Raw genomic sequence first — 14,105 nt, 5'->3', positions numbered from 1 at the left:
ATGTGGCTATTTAAAATTAAACGTGGTAGAATATCTTAATTGAACTTTCGGAGCACTACGTGAATAACAGGAAATGATTTTCGAGATATTCTATCTTCGTCTCCATATTTGGGTGGTCCTTGTAAAGGCCTAGAACATTTTGCATTTGAGGTTGAGACATTCACATAAAACAATACTATAAAATAAAGAATAATAACACGTTCTTTATATAATATAATATAATAATATCATAAAATCAGCGGATTCGTTTAGAACTATTGTTTTTTATAACAGACTAGCCTGGCAGAACTGATTATCTTTATTTTTAAGGTTTTCATTTTATTTTTGACAGCTTTTAATTTTTCGAGGCCCTTTAGGCGTTGCAGGATTAAAGGTAAGACGAACGTTTTAGCAGGAAATGAGCTTTGTGACACAAAAAAAAAAACAAGATCTCTAGACTACTTTATAAGGAATTTTTCATTGTCATGACAGGATAAGACATACTTTTCTTTCTTTTTAATAAAATAACGCAAAACTCCATAATGCAACATAATGCGAGGCACCAAACAGAAACCGAACCTCTCTTTAAATGTGTTAAAAAATGTTTTTTTTATAGAAGAAAAACGAATTGAAAATTTATAAAATAAAAGCAACAAAGGAATGAGTAAATAATGGATATTCCAAAAACGAATATCGCGAATTAAGATCGAAATTCGGTATCGTGTTAAATGTCGATGATCTATCTTTTTTTCCTGAATTGGTCGAGTTTAACATAGAAACAGAAAGAATACCAATCAAGAAGCGAGAAGAGATATTCAAACCAACCAAAATCGGATACGAACATTTTAAGAATCCCACCAGTGGCCGAGTGGATAAAGACACTAAACACTTATTGTCTTGCTAACGTGACAATCAAGTGAAATATTCCGTATTTTTTTTTTTCGGAAAATACGGAAAACTACGAGTTTAAACAAAAGCCAGTTCTTATAAGATACGATTCGGAAAGTATTATTTTTAACATGAAGAAAGCCCGGAGAACTCCACGTTACTTCATTGTTGGTCAGCCGCGAATCTGTGTTTTAATGCTTTTATCCACTCGGCTACTGGTGGACTTTGAAGATTGTTAATGGATTTTTAATACTGCGCGATTATATCACATTTCAAAACATAAAAATAAAATTAAAGTAATCAGATGTAACAAAACTAACTTTTGAGAGCATATATTTTAAATTAAATAACTTAAAAATGTCATTACAAATTGCAGCCTGGTATTTTGACGATATCACAATAAATAAGTTTTCATTACTTTGTATTTTCAACTTTTTCAGTTGTTTTATAGAATAATTTTTACAAATTATTCTGTACGATTGTACGGAATAATTTTTAGCAGTTTTTTACTTCTATTAATCATTAATATTTCCGGAATATAATGGCAGAATAATTAACTTTATCAGTCAATTAATCAAATGCAGTAATTAAAGTTCTATGTAAAAGTTCCATGTAAAAGGACATTAATTGGAGTGTAGTGGCATCATTCCCTTAATTAGTGCGTTATTAGATAATTGACTTTGATGGATTAACTACTATCTCCTGAAAATTACCATAATAAATACTATTAAATAGAAGAGATTGTTTATTAGCGGCTCATAAGATGTTGGTTATATGGCAAGGTAATAATTTATGACGTCATAGTACTAATTATTGAGCTGCAATTTGAAAAAATTATAGACCTACAAATTTTCACTGTCGTCCGTCTGGCCGTCTGTGCGACTTTTCTTAATGTCGTGAAAGAATTTTATATATGTAAGATTAGACCGGAGTTAGAAATACTAGAAACAGGAAGTCTCGATATATGAACTTCCGAGTAAAATCGGAAGTTCTTATTTCAATTGAAACATTTTTTCTGAAAGATGTTAGATCGCCTGTACGACTCTATTATTAAAAAGAGTATGATATAAAGGGGCAAGTCACTACTAACTTGATGTGGAGAACATATATTTTAAATTAAATAAATTGATATAAAGTAACTATGACTAAAAATTACAGTTCGTTATTGTAACGATGTCACAATAAATTCTGTAATTAATTGTTTTATTATTATGAGAATCGGGCCAATACTTTATGCATAATTGTTACAATTTACAAATTTGACAAACGCAGGAACCATTTTTGTTTCTAGTCGTGATTTAGAAGGAAGTTCCCGAGGAGTGATGTTGACTTTGATTCAACACTGCAACTCAACAGGGAAATTCCTTGTTGCTTTTGTCCTCAAGTGACTCGAATCGTCCCAGATCATAGGACAGACGACATCCTATAAATAAGGTCAAACACAAACGCCCAAGGCTGGGATTAGAACACGAACTCTGAGGAAAGATCGTGTCCGAACCGAAAGAGTTTTCCGCCAAATGTGGGAAACTGCCGCCAGTCCCGCCAACGATTCAAAAGGAAATAAGAAATTAAGATAAAGTTTTATATTTAATTCAAATATATAAACACTTATTCTATATAGGTTAGTGGATTAGATTTTCAATCCTTTTATTTCTATTTACATCGATGTTAACTATTTTGTTATTAATACACTTCTGCCACTCGAAAGATAATTTAATTTGAAATTCCTTTATTTAACATCATAGGTTTTTTAAATATATCACAGGTTAAATAAATATTAACAGCTTCTCACATAATAAATATTTATTGAAAAGTTTTCAAGACCGTATTTTTCTTATTTTTATTTACTAAAGGCAACTCCTAATGTAAGTAATTCGTTTTAAATTGATTTATATTATGTAAATGTGTGATAATTAGAAATTCTTTCTTATTGTAATAACATAAATGAATATTTCAATCCAATCATTCATAAACAGAAAAATGCCAGTTACATGATTGACAAGTGTAATCATTTACTTTGCTTTTTATATTTTTGTTTTAAAAGATATTAAATATGACAGTGATAATGCAAAAATTAGTAATTTTCACTGAATTAAGTTATATTCTTATTGACTTATTTTTATTATTTTGTTGGGGAAAGTTCTCTCTATAACGTTAAATTCTTCTTGTTCAAAATGTAACCCGTAGCCATGGCCAGCATTTCTTCTTGATGGTCACGTCTCTCCGTAACAACAATGAAGTTAGGGACTGTTCCCCCTTTCAAGTAAAAGATAAGAAGTTAGGATTAAAAGCTTTTTACTAATAATCTTTTCCGGCAGTAACAAGATAAGAAAAAGTAATCGTAATGTGGATAAAAACAGGAAAATGCGTTATAAATTACAACACGTTTGTTTTTTGTTTTCATCTATGAGAACCTGTATATTCACAAATTGTAAATGTGGATGTTCTCACGTAAATTTTTTGTTTTCTTTTTTCCAAATTTTGTTAGGAAACAATTAAACCCAGTAAACCAAGTAAACCAACGACTCTTGAAATTTCAGACTAAACAAATATATTCCGCTTTACAACATATTGCAAATGATTCAAATAAAAGATAAAGACATTTAAGATAAAGATTTTAGACCAACACGATAATTTGGCATACTTTTTAAAATTTAAAAATTAATAAACGACTAAAGTACTCAGAAATGAAAGATTTGCATTTGTTTAAAGATAAAAAAAAAGGTTAAGATGTTTTAATTATTTAAAAGTAAAACTATTAAAAAATAATTAGTAAGCAAAACAAGCTGGATATCAAAATATATTTTTAATCCTATACAAACAATAACGATTTTATGGTCGTTTTTAGGGGAGAAGCGGTTCATTGGACCATCCCTGTCAGAAAAAATATTCTTATAAGAAAGAATATCAAAATATAGACAGAAATGTCAAAACACATTAATATGATATTACCTAAGAAAAATCAAGAGTTGGAAGTTCCATTATTACTCTACTATTTAAACGTAAACGCATATTGGATACCTTCTTATTCTAATATATAATTCTCGGTTGTAAAACACGTACATAAATCACTTAGACGTTATATAAATAAACAATTCTAATAGAAATTTCCATCCGATTTAACATTCCAATGAATGTTATTTGGAACATTCCAATTATGGAATATTATATTTTATTTATTGAATTGTGTTTGACATTTTTATATTTATTAAGCCATAAATATAAAAATATTGTTCAGAGAAAATTAATAAGCAATTTATTATTATTATGTCTCTTCTAAAAATTGAAATTGCAATTGAAGCATTAGAAGAGAATATTTTATTAAAAGTTTGTTACGAAACTTTCCTGTTTATTTCGTTTTCATTAGGAAAGTAAACTCAAGCTATTTCCATTCTCTTTACATAACAGTATATATTGAGGAGAATTCCAGGTTTTGCTATATTTAGTAGGCCTATATATTGATTGATTCATACATTCATTCTACGAATCAATATGAATGTACCGGAACGTGTGCACAATGTACAAGTAGTTTGTCTTTACATTTAGATGATAATGCTGCACTCTGTAATAAAATCTTACGTACACACGATTAAAGGCACTCGACCAATAAAACGAAATTGTATTTCAAGTATAATTTAAATGGAGTGTCAAGACCACATTATATTTCATCTTATTCTTGATGGATTGATGAAATAAGACAAAATATCACACGATCGATCGATCAACGAGAGTGGCTCTCAGGAGGACTTTCTAAACTGTGGACTCTATTTAAGAGTCAGACAGGCAAGAATATTAGGTAAATTCCGCATGGTCAGCACGTTGCTGAAGTGCAAACATACTACCACATATTAAGTATTTTATTCAATCGATCACTGGTGAACTCCATCATATACTTATATTAGTTTATTAAATCAGCAGTTTTATACAAAAAAGTATGAAGAAATATACAAGATTGAGCAAGTATTTTCATGAACAAATATGTTTAAATTGCATCTTTCGACCATGCTTAGATACTGCGATGATTTATGGTTGGGAATTCTTTCAACAATGTAAATGCAGAGATCTTCCCACACCGCTTCAAAAATTATTAAAGAAATGTTATTCGTATTTTGTTGAATATATTTGTTGGCAACATTTCCTACTGGTATTACTTATGACGATTCCTTATTTAGCAGAGTATGTTCCGTGTTATTCTTGGTTTTTATTAGTGGAAAACGACATCTTTACGAGAATTTTTATCTTAATTTTTATTTTTACTGCCACATCCACTTTTAGCATTTTAAAAAGGTTTAAAATAAATCCTACGATAAAATTAAGAACAGCAGGATATTTTAATGTAGAACAGATACGAACCATTGTTCACTATTGTACATTATTTACTTTATCAACAATGATAATTACAATAATTGTATTTCAATTTATCAACGTTATGTTCCTATACAGGGCAACAGAAAGTGTACAGAAGTACAAATACGAAGCGTTTGTTTGCAGTGTAGAAGTTGGAATTTCCATTAGCTTAATGATAACAGGAATATTTCATTTTGTATTATTCTCTTTCCTTTTGGCAGCCGTTATAATGACAGGATTCTAGAGAGTGGCGGAAGATTTGTTCTTATTAAAAAAAAGCAATCACAACATTCGCACAGAACTGGAAGAAATAATGCTACAACATGCAGAAATATGGGCATTCACTAATCAGATAAATACCACACTTAGTCTTGAGTATGCTATATTATATGCCGCTCTTATATCAGAGACAAGTCTCGTGTATTACGTTTTTTTCTTTACTGAAATGAATTTGATACTTCGAATCGTCTTCTTCGTTCTGATTATTGCAGTTTCATTGGTTTGCATTATAGGGGGTTTCGCAGCATCTATATTAACAGCGACGGTAAGTCTGCGATCTGTAAGTAATGATATCAGTTTTTGATATTATATAAACAACTGTAAATTTATTTACATTTTTTATATAATTAAATCTTTGTATATCTTTGTTTGAGTATTTCTAAAAAAATTATAAAATCTTGCAGATGCAAAATACCTTTCAAGACATCAGAAGATTCGCATAAATTTTAGAACTTTTTGGAATAAATGAACTGGCCCGGGACAGGGCTTCAACCCGCAACCTCCGCTTGCCGTGCGGTGTTCTTTTATTCCGGAAGGTTCTAAAATTTATTTAATAATTTATTTATTTAATTTTAATTATTAATTTACTTAAGAGATGGCGCCTAACGCCTACCTTTAATGTCAAATTACTTTATTCCAATCATTTAATTAGCCATATTATAGCCCGATATTTAGGCGATCGTTTGGTAATTTATTATATACTATTCGGGCTTTGAGTTGTTGTTCTTTGTATATCTTTGTTTGAGTATTTTTTAAAAAATTATAAAATCTTGCAGATGCAAAATACCTTTCAAGACATCAGAAGATTCGCAGACTGTGAATTGGAATTGGAACAGAAATTAAAAGTTAGTATTTTTCTACGTATTCCTGAATTTTATATATGTATATGTATGTATGTATGTATATATATATATATATTGTAACTATAACAGTTTATAATTTATTCCAATCGTAAATTCGAAATAGCAGAACATAGGGTACATTGCACAAATGAAAAATTCTTGTCGTTCGTCCGAATTCGAATTTAAGTATTTCAGAGCGTTAGGCTGACTCCTTATTTACCTGAGTCTCCAACTATGTTATTTTTAAACTATCAAATACTATATCAAGGTTTTAAAATATTTCTAATTTTTTTTACAGATTTTAAACTTTATGAAAAGATTTGGAAAGATATCTTTATGCTTTTCAATAAGAAATTATTTCTTTATCACAAAAAAGTTTCCAATAAAGGTTCAAACATTTTCTATTAATTTAAATAAAGAATATATCTTTAGATGTACATGTTTAACTTAAGATCTATTATCATTTTTCAGATGGCCAACGCACTGAACTCTGTATTTTCAAGTCTTATGAACATTCGCAAGTACAAGACGTCGTAATTGAAATTGATAACATTTAAATAAATTCATAAATTACTCAAATAAAGTGATATTCCAGTTAACATTTAGTTTATGTTATACATAGAATCTTTAATAAAATAGAGATAAACGGAATTATTTTAATGTTACGAGAACGGGAGAGATGAAATAATTGACGATATTCCAAAAGGAGTGCCTCGTGAAAACAATTTTAATGGAAAACTGTTGGAAATTTCAAGTGTTATGCATATGAATTAGTAACTGTAAATTAGTTCATGTTTAGTTATTTAATTAGGTTATGGTTTCGTGATATTATTCAGCTGCTAACACCTGAATTATACCATGATAACATGTTATACACCTAATTAGTAACAGTTCCTCATGGAGCTAACTTCAGCGGACTTCAGTGTTTTCTCCAATTGATGAATAGCTTTAGAGAGAGACTCATAATATGGGACATTTAATGAAAATTGTTTCATAATTACCTATAATTACCTGTCATTTAAATACTTTTCCTGTGGATTTTAAATACCGCTAAGCCAGGAAACAAAACGTATTATGAAAGCGAAAAAACGAATAAACAGATCGTCTGTTAATCAGATGTGAAAAAAGAAAAAAACCAAGCAACGAGTTGCGTGACTGTCCCGGCTTTTATGAAATTTTATTTAAAAAATAACTTTTGTATTATTAATCAAAATAAATAAATAAATTTGTAAGTTGAGCAATCTGTTGTATGCTTTTGTTATAAAAACTTTATTAACTTTTATATTAATTAACAATACATAAATAGTAAAACACAAATTTAGGGTAGAGACGAGTTTTATGAAACATTGTAAATGTTAACAAGTGACGTTTTCATTTTCCACCCCAGGCGACATACTATACGTGACCACTCTTTCTCTCCATTTCCTTGACTGTGATAACCAAAATTTAATAGCATCTTGCCACTTATAGACAAGATAGCGTGCTAAATTACGTTTCTGAATCTTCGTCTAATCCTAAGACAATAAACGAAATGAAAGTTTTTTGCTCTTTTAGGTTCCAGTGCTTTCAAATCGTGAAGATTTGAGAATTCTCGAAATGTCAACTTTGACACGATTTTAAAGATTTTCCCTTGTTATGTATACATAACAACCCGGAAAGTAAAAGTAATTATGAATATCTTCCTAATCTAAAAATTTTATTTATAGCTTTACAATGAAAAGGTGTTAATAATCACAGAACCACACAAACCATTTCTATATTTGGATTTATTTGAGACAAAAAACCAGCTAAAAACATTAATTTATATGAACAGTTATATTTCTTTAGCTTCATAAAGACAAACGTATGTTGTCTCTACTTATGAAAATACAGTCTTTACTGAAAGAAACTCACGTGTAAAGATCACCAACGTTTTCCCATTATTGAAGGTTCATCAGTAAAAAAAAAAACTGGAAACAATTTTAAAAATTATTTGACAAATCCACAGTAATATGGTTTTTGTCAAACAATTTTTAAATCGTTTATAGATGTAAAACCATAGTGATATGAATAGTAATTACATACTATTATTACCGATGCTGACACATTATGTGTATTGTTCTCTCGGAGCATGTTCAGCTGCCCATCAGGTAGGTATAATTAAAAACACTATAGTAGTTACAAGACGATTGCTATAAACTTCAATATGTCGATAATAAGTATCGATACTCTTGTAACCCATCTCTGTTTGCCTTATTAAATAACAAGTAACATGTTTTCCTGTGTTTTTGTTACTAAGCATTGAATTCAGAAAGTAGTTTGGAAATCAATTTTGAAAGGGATTGAACACTTAAAATATTTATAACAAGTTACTGTCATAATAACTGTAAAGATAAAATTGATTTGCTTACCCACAATATGTGCAGCCGGGATGAAAATATAAAAAATGAAGTGTTGTCTTACGTTAGATTACATCCGCCACAATTATTCATAATTCAGAATCAACATTATGGAAAAAATATTAAATCAATAAGTATATATACGAATAATTGGTATAAATATATAACATATATGCAATAAGTAAAAACATTTTTTAAACTAAAGAGTTCAAGTATGTTTCTATCGTGTTCTTACTGCATATGAACGTGCTTTCATATATTTTACGATTACATGAACATTTTTACACGACGTTTTTATAGTTCTGTACGAATTACAGAAAACCTTATAGATATGAACAACGAACAGATGTACAGTACAATAAACATTGTATATCAACAATATAAGATTTGGAAGATTGCAGTTTACATACTTGATCTTTAGCTACTGTAGAAAGAATGAATATGCAACGAAGAAAAACACAGCACAACGCTCTCTTTCTAAAAGTTAGTTAGATCTCAACGTTAGTTCCTATCAGTTGTTTTCATTGATCATTCTTACTACTACTTTGTCAGAGAAAAGCCTGGCCCATCTGGAACAGACCATCCATATAAAATTTACACTTGAGGTAAACTAAACTCCGATTTCCAAGACAATGGGCTGAAGGCTACTCCCACAGCTATGTAATTATCACAAGAACTTAAAAATAAAACTCGAATACTATTGTTTTCCATTATATTAATATTATAAGAAATTTCTTATTACGCAATTAATATTAGCTCTTGTAAGATAATTTAAAACAGTCAAAGTAAAAAATGTCTTTCAAAAAGCATATTTTTTGTGGCATTCATTAAACCATTTGCTAATTGTTCTTTGTAAGTTTTACAAAAAATATTTTGTAAATTTTATATTAAAAAAGAATTTATTAAATCAATCTAAAATAGATACAAAAAGCATATTTTAAAATTTCGTAACGAGAAACACAAAATACTGCAAATTAACATTTGTCACATTTAAATTGATCTTTTCTTAATCTTCAAGAACATACCTTTTTTTCATTTTATCTTTGTTTAAATGCAATTAAAATGGTAAAGATATTTTAAGTGTAGTGAAATCATTCATTAGAATGTCTGCGAGTGTAATATAAATCTAACAATAGAATTTCTGTTTTATACAAAAATTGTGCAAAGGAGAAAAATTGTAAATTTTTATCACTTCGAATCCATTGTTCCCTCTATACCCTAGAAAGAGACATAAATATACGGGTGTTAAAACGATAAGTCAAATTATTACAAAATATACAGTCCAACGTCGATTTAGCTCCAGCTTTGAAACGGGCACTAAATTATATGTGATTATGAACTGAATACCATCAAAAAGGAAAAGTTATATATACTAATGAGGGATAAACAGGTTTTACTTTGTGTTTAAATTGACGTAACTTGGTGATATTTAAAACAGACGAGTTATGTCTTTAGTGTTTATAGAATAGATCCTTTCATTAGGATTCGTTGGCGTTTTATAATAGTAGAGCTATTCATAATGAAGCTATATTGAGGTTAGACTGTATATTTCAATAGAAAAGAGATGGTTACCAAAACTGTGTATATCCAGACATCGAACTCGTTAGGGCCATTTTCTCTCCATTTCGCAAGAAATTGGCGTACTTTATATAAAATATTAATTGACCAGGTATCTAAAATTAGACATTGATACGGATCAAAGTAACGAAAATCGATTTTCAACACGTCGTGAATGTTTATGCATTCGAGAATTGCTGCCATAATCACTCCTCTCGATACACAATCATAACGTAATAGATCCTTTCAAAATAAAAAGCTTAATTAATTAGTTTTTCAAAAAATGTAAATTTTATACAAAAATGTCAATTAACTTACCTCTCCCTCGTCATTAATAAAAGGGCTCTCAGATTGGTATCTCTCAATCCATCTTACATATGACTGAAAACAGTTGTACTTGAAACGATCTATAATACCCATTTCATAGTGTACAACAGGTATCTAAACAAATTAACTAATGTTAATCCTGAAGAAAAATGTTCTATGTATCTTATAATTTACACGAGATTCTACAGTAAAACTTACTCCAGGTTCATTATCAGTAACTATTCCTCTTTTTATATAAGGAATCATATCCAGCATATACCATTTATCGTCGTGTACTCCAAATCTTATCGGTTTCAATCCACGTCTGTATAACCTTTCTAGATCGCAATATCTGCATCTTTTTGCAGGATCATTTGTAGAAAGACACGATCCCATATATGCACGACAAATGTAACACCTTCTTTCTCGAATTGCTTTCACGAACAATCTTGTACAACGTCTACAAGCGGGTGCACCATAATAATCCGACCAAGATGGGTGGCGACAACTCACGCAAACTGACACGATGTTTCCACCTTTACTCAAAAAAAATGTTTATATTTTGTTGAATATTCTCATTACATTTACCTTCAATAACACGTCATTTATCTCTTAATTATCTAGCAATGATAACACATAAACGTGTTATTCGATAAGGAAAAAAAATTCATAAACTTTTATAGTTGAACAAATTGCTAATTATTACCTCTATCGGATCTGAATTCTCTAACCTGCTCCAAAGTAGCCATTATCAGGAAATTTATCAATTACTACTTCAAAAAAATTCAAAGCAGTCGAGTTTCTTTTAATCTCAGTAAGACAACGGTTCATTTGCATAAACTTACCTTGCATGTTTCAAAAATTCAAACATATTGTCGATAAAACATTTGATAATGTATTATAAATTACTCTTTGATTATTAAATTTATAATTTTATAAGTCGCTCCACGGAGTAATGAATTACTATAATGACTTATTGTGCCAGCTGAGTGCTTTATTAATAAAATAAAGTTGGTAATAATTGTCTGAAACATTAGACTTTTATTCTAGTTTTGCATAATTTATGACTAGTTTTAATATTATGTTAGAAAAGTTTCAAATTTCTCTTAATGAATTAGGACGAATGAAAATATGCATTATAGCAATCTATGCTAGATTATTACGACACTGCTTCTTACGGGCCAAAAGATCTCTATATAAGGATCGTGAAGGTATCTGTTGCTCATGCCGTTAGTTCATTCAGTGCTACTCAAAATGGTTCTCTCCTACTTCTTATTTTTCCAATTCTTAATGATCGTTTATCAGATTTCTCTTATTATCGAGAAAATATAAGTAATTGCGGTTTTTACCGGCGTAATATTTCCGACTATTCTTGCAGTATTTTATTACATTGCGGGATACGGTCCTCAATACCTCGAAGACTTTTCTCTAAACTAGCCAAATTAGCTACAAATGCGCTTATATTAAAAAAAACAACATATTTTGTTACAACAAATGCAAAATATCTTTAAAGATGATTTAACTTACCTGTATTATAAATGAACCATGCAGCACGAAAATCGTGCTCCCACATATAGACACAATAATATCCAAACAAAGAAAATCCTTTCAGTGTATTTTTGCATTTCTTGATGTTTGGAGGTTTCTGAGTTACAAAATATAAAAATCTTGTAGGGCATATTTGACAGATTGTCATATTTGTCCTCTGTTATTTATAACAGAGGGAAAGTGAAAATTAATTTCTGTTGGTTTGTCCTTTATACAAATATTTACTGTTAAACCGATCTGAACCAAAGTTTAGATGTATTCAATTGAATGGAAAAATAAAGCTACCGCACCCCCACACATTGGTTTGAGTTACAGAAAAAGTTTACTTGACTGGAATTAACAGCATACTTTCGGCAGTGTTTCCAAATGAAGAAGAAGATCCCGTTTTGTTTGATATCGGAAAAAGACGTGATTAATAGTGTATGTGAGCGGATTAATCCAAGTCTACCTCGCATGTAATTGGAAAATGTATCAAGAAATATTCTTGCGAATTTCAAGTGAAAACTCAAACCGGAAACGTCTCGATGGCTCCACCTGAATCTAAGAAGAAAACCAAAATATGAGGTTTTTCCACAACAATGAGAGTGAAAACTAACAGTGTATATACGGAAATAGAAGTGAACAACAAACGGATTGCTCCCTACTTGCCTCTGTTTTCAAAAGTGATTTAATAGAAGCGTTATATCATTACGGAAACGGGTAGCACATAGTACTTACGTGGGGGTGCCGAAAGTGTGTTCACTGTGTACTCACTGTGAAAACTCTACAAATAATATAGTTGTCTATATAAAATGATATATATGTTATGGACTAAGCGATTTTTTTGGGCATTACAAATAATGTCCTATTAATAACATGGTGCATAACAAATATATTCTATATAATGTATGTGATTCTATACATATAAAATTGCTTGTCCTGATTGACTGAATGACTCACTGATTCATCATCGCCCAGAGCAAACCGCTTAACCTAAAGAGGTGAAATTTGGTACAAAGTTAGGGTACGTCATGAAAACGAACACTAAGAAGGGATTTTTCGAAATTTTTCCGCGCGGGGGAGAGAGAGAGAGCATTAAGGTTTAACCGAAAGAACAGCTTTTACTGTACTATTTTACATGCGATATTTGTTACGTTTAGTCTTCATTATTACTTAAGTGTATTAAATTAATAGCATTTCAGACATTGTTATAAACATTTTTATATATTTCGATTTTTTAACCAAATGTTCGAACCTTTTTAAATTCGAATTTGTTATTGCGTATTGGTTGGATTATAGAACGATTGTAAACGTTCCAGAAAATTGATAAAATTGAAAATAGTTCGTTTGATTCTCGGCAATTCTCATCATTCTCGGCGGTAGGTGTTATATAACAATTACTATGGTTGTTGAAATACTGGATATAAATGAGGGTTGCTTGCAAAATCCGCGCGGGTAAAGCCGCGGGTAACAGCTATTATAATAAACATGTGAAAAGTATTTTTTTAATGCTAGGAAAGTCAAATTGTTACACCGAAAAACACGAATATATTTTATTTTGAGATTGAAGAGTATTTTCGTAAAATTAAAAATTTAATTTGTTTTGAATTTTTGTTTTTGAACCCTGGCAACTCTGGGTACATAAGATATAGCTTATGTACAGAAGATAAGCCATATCTTATGTACCCAGAGTTGCCAGGGTTTAATAAACATATATATATATTTGTTTATTAATAATATATATATGTTACCGCTAAAGCTCGAAACTCGTTAATCTGCAGATTAACTAGCGTGATCCGTTAAAGTTGTGAAAATTGTTTCATTTCCCAAATTACCTAGATAATGTGCAGAGTATCTAGGTAATCCGCACATTACCTACTAGGCACTCGGTAAAGTGAAAATAAGATCTTTGCCACAAATAAATGTACCACAAATAGGTGTGCTTGTCGCAAAAACCAATTGCTATGAAATTCAAAGTGTCACCAATCTTTAGACTGCACTA

The 14,105-nt window shown here is 30.0% G+C and overlaps 1 protein-coding gene across 1 annotated transcript; it reads right to left on the bottom strand.

Annotated features, from left to right (window-relative positions):
- Positions 1-9,820: 9,820 nt before the first annotated feature.
- LOC111633778 lies at positions 9,821-11,410 on the bottom strand. Its single transcript, XM_023378409.1, has 5 exons — positions 11,283-11,410; positions 10,796-11,112; positions 10,589-10,711; positions 10,286-10,513; positions 9,821-9,931 (listed from the first exon to the last, which is right to left on the bottom strand). The coding sequence occupies exons 1-5, from the start codon at positions 11,323-11,325 to the stop codon at positions 9,902-9,904; spliced, it is 741 nt and encodes a 246-aa protein (XP_023234177.1). The 5' UTR covers positions 11,326-11,410; the 3' UTR covers positions 9,821-9,901.
- Between the last annotated feature and the right edge of the window lie 2,695 nt (positions 11,411-14,105).

Source organism: Centruroides sculpturatus, unplaced genomic scaffold (genome assembly GCF_000671375.1).
Source record: "Centruroides sculpturatus isolate CEXI.00-Female unplaced genomic scaffold, Cexi_2.0 scaffold723, whole genome shotgun sequence".
NCBI classification, from domain to species: Eukaryota; Metazoa; Arthropoda; class Arachnida; order Scorpiones; family Buthidae; genus Centruroides; species Centruroides sculpturatus.
This window is presented reverse-complemented; position numbering and strand designations above follow the sequence as displayed.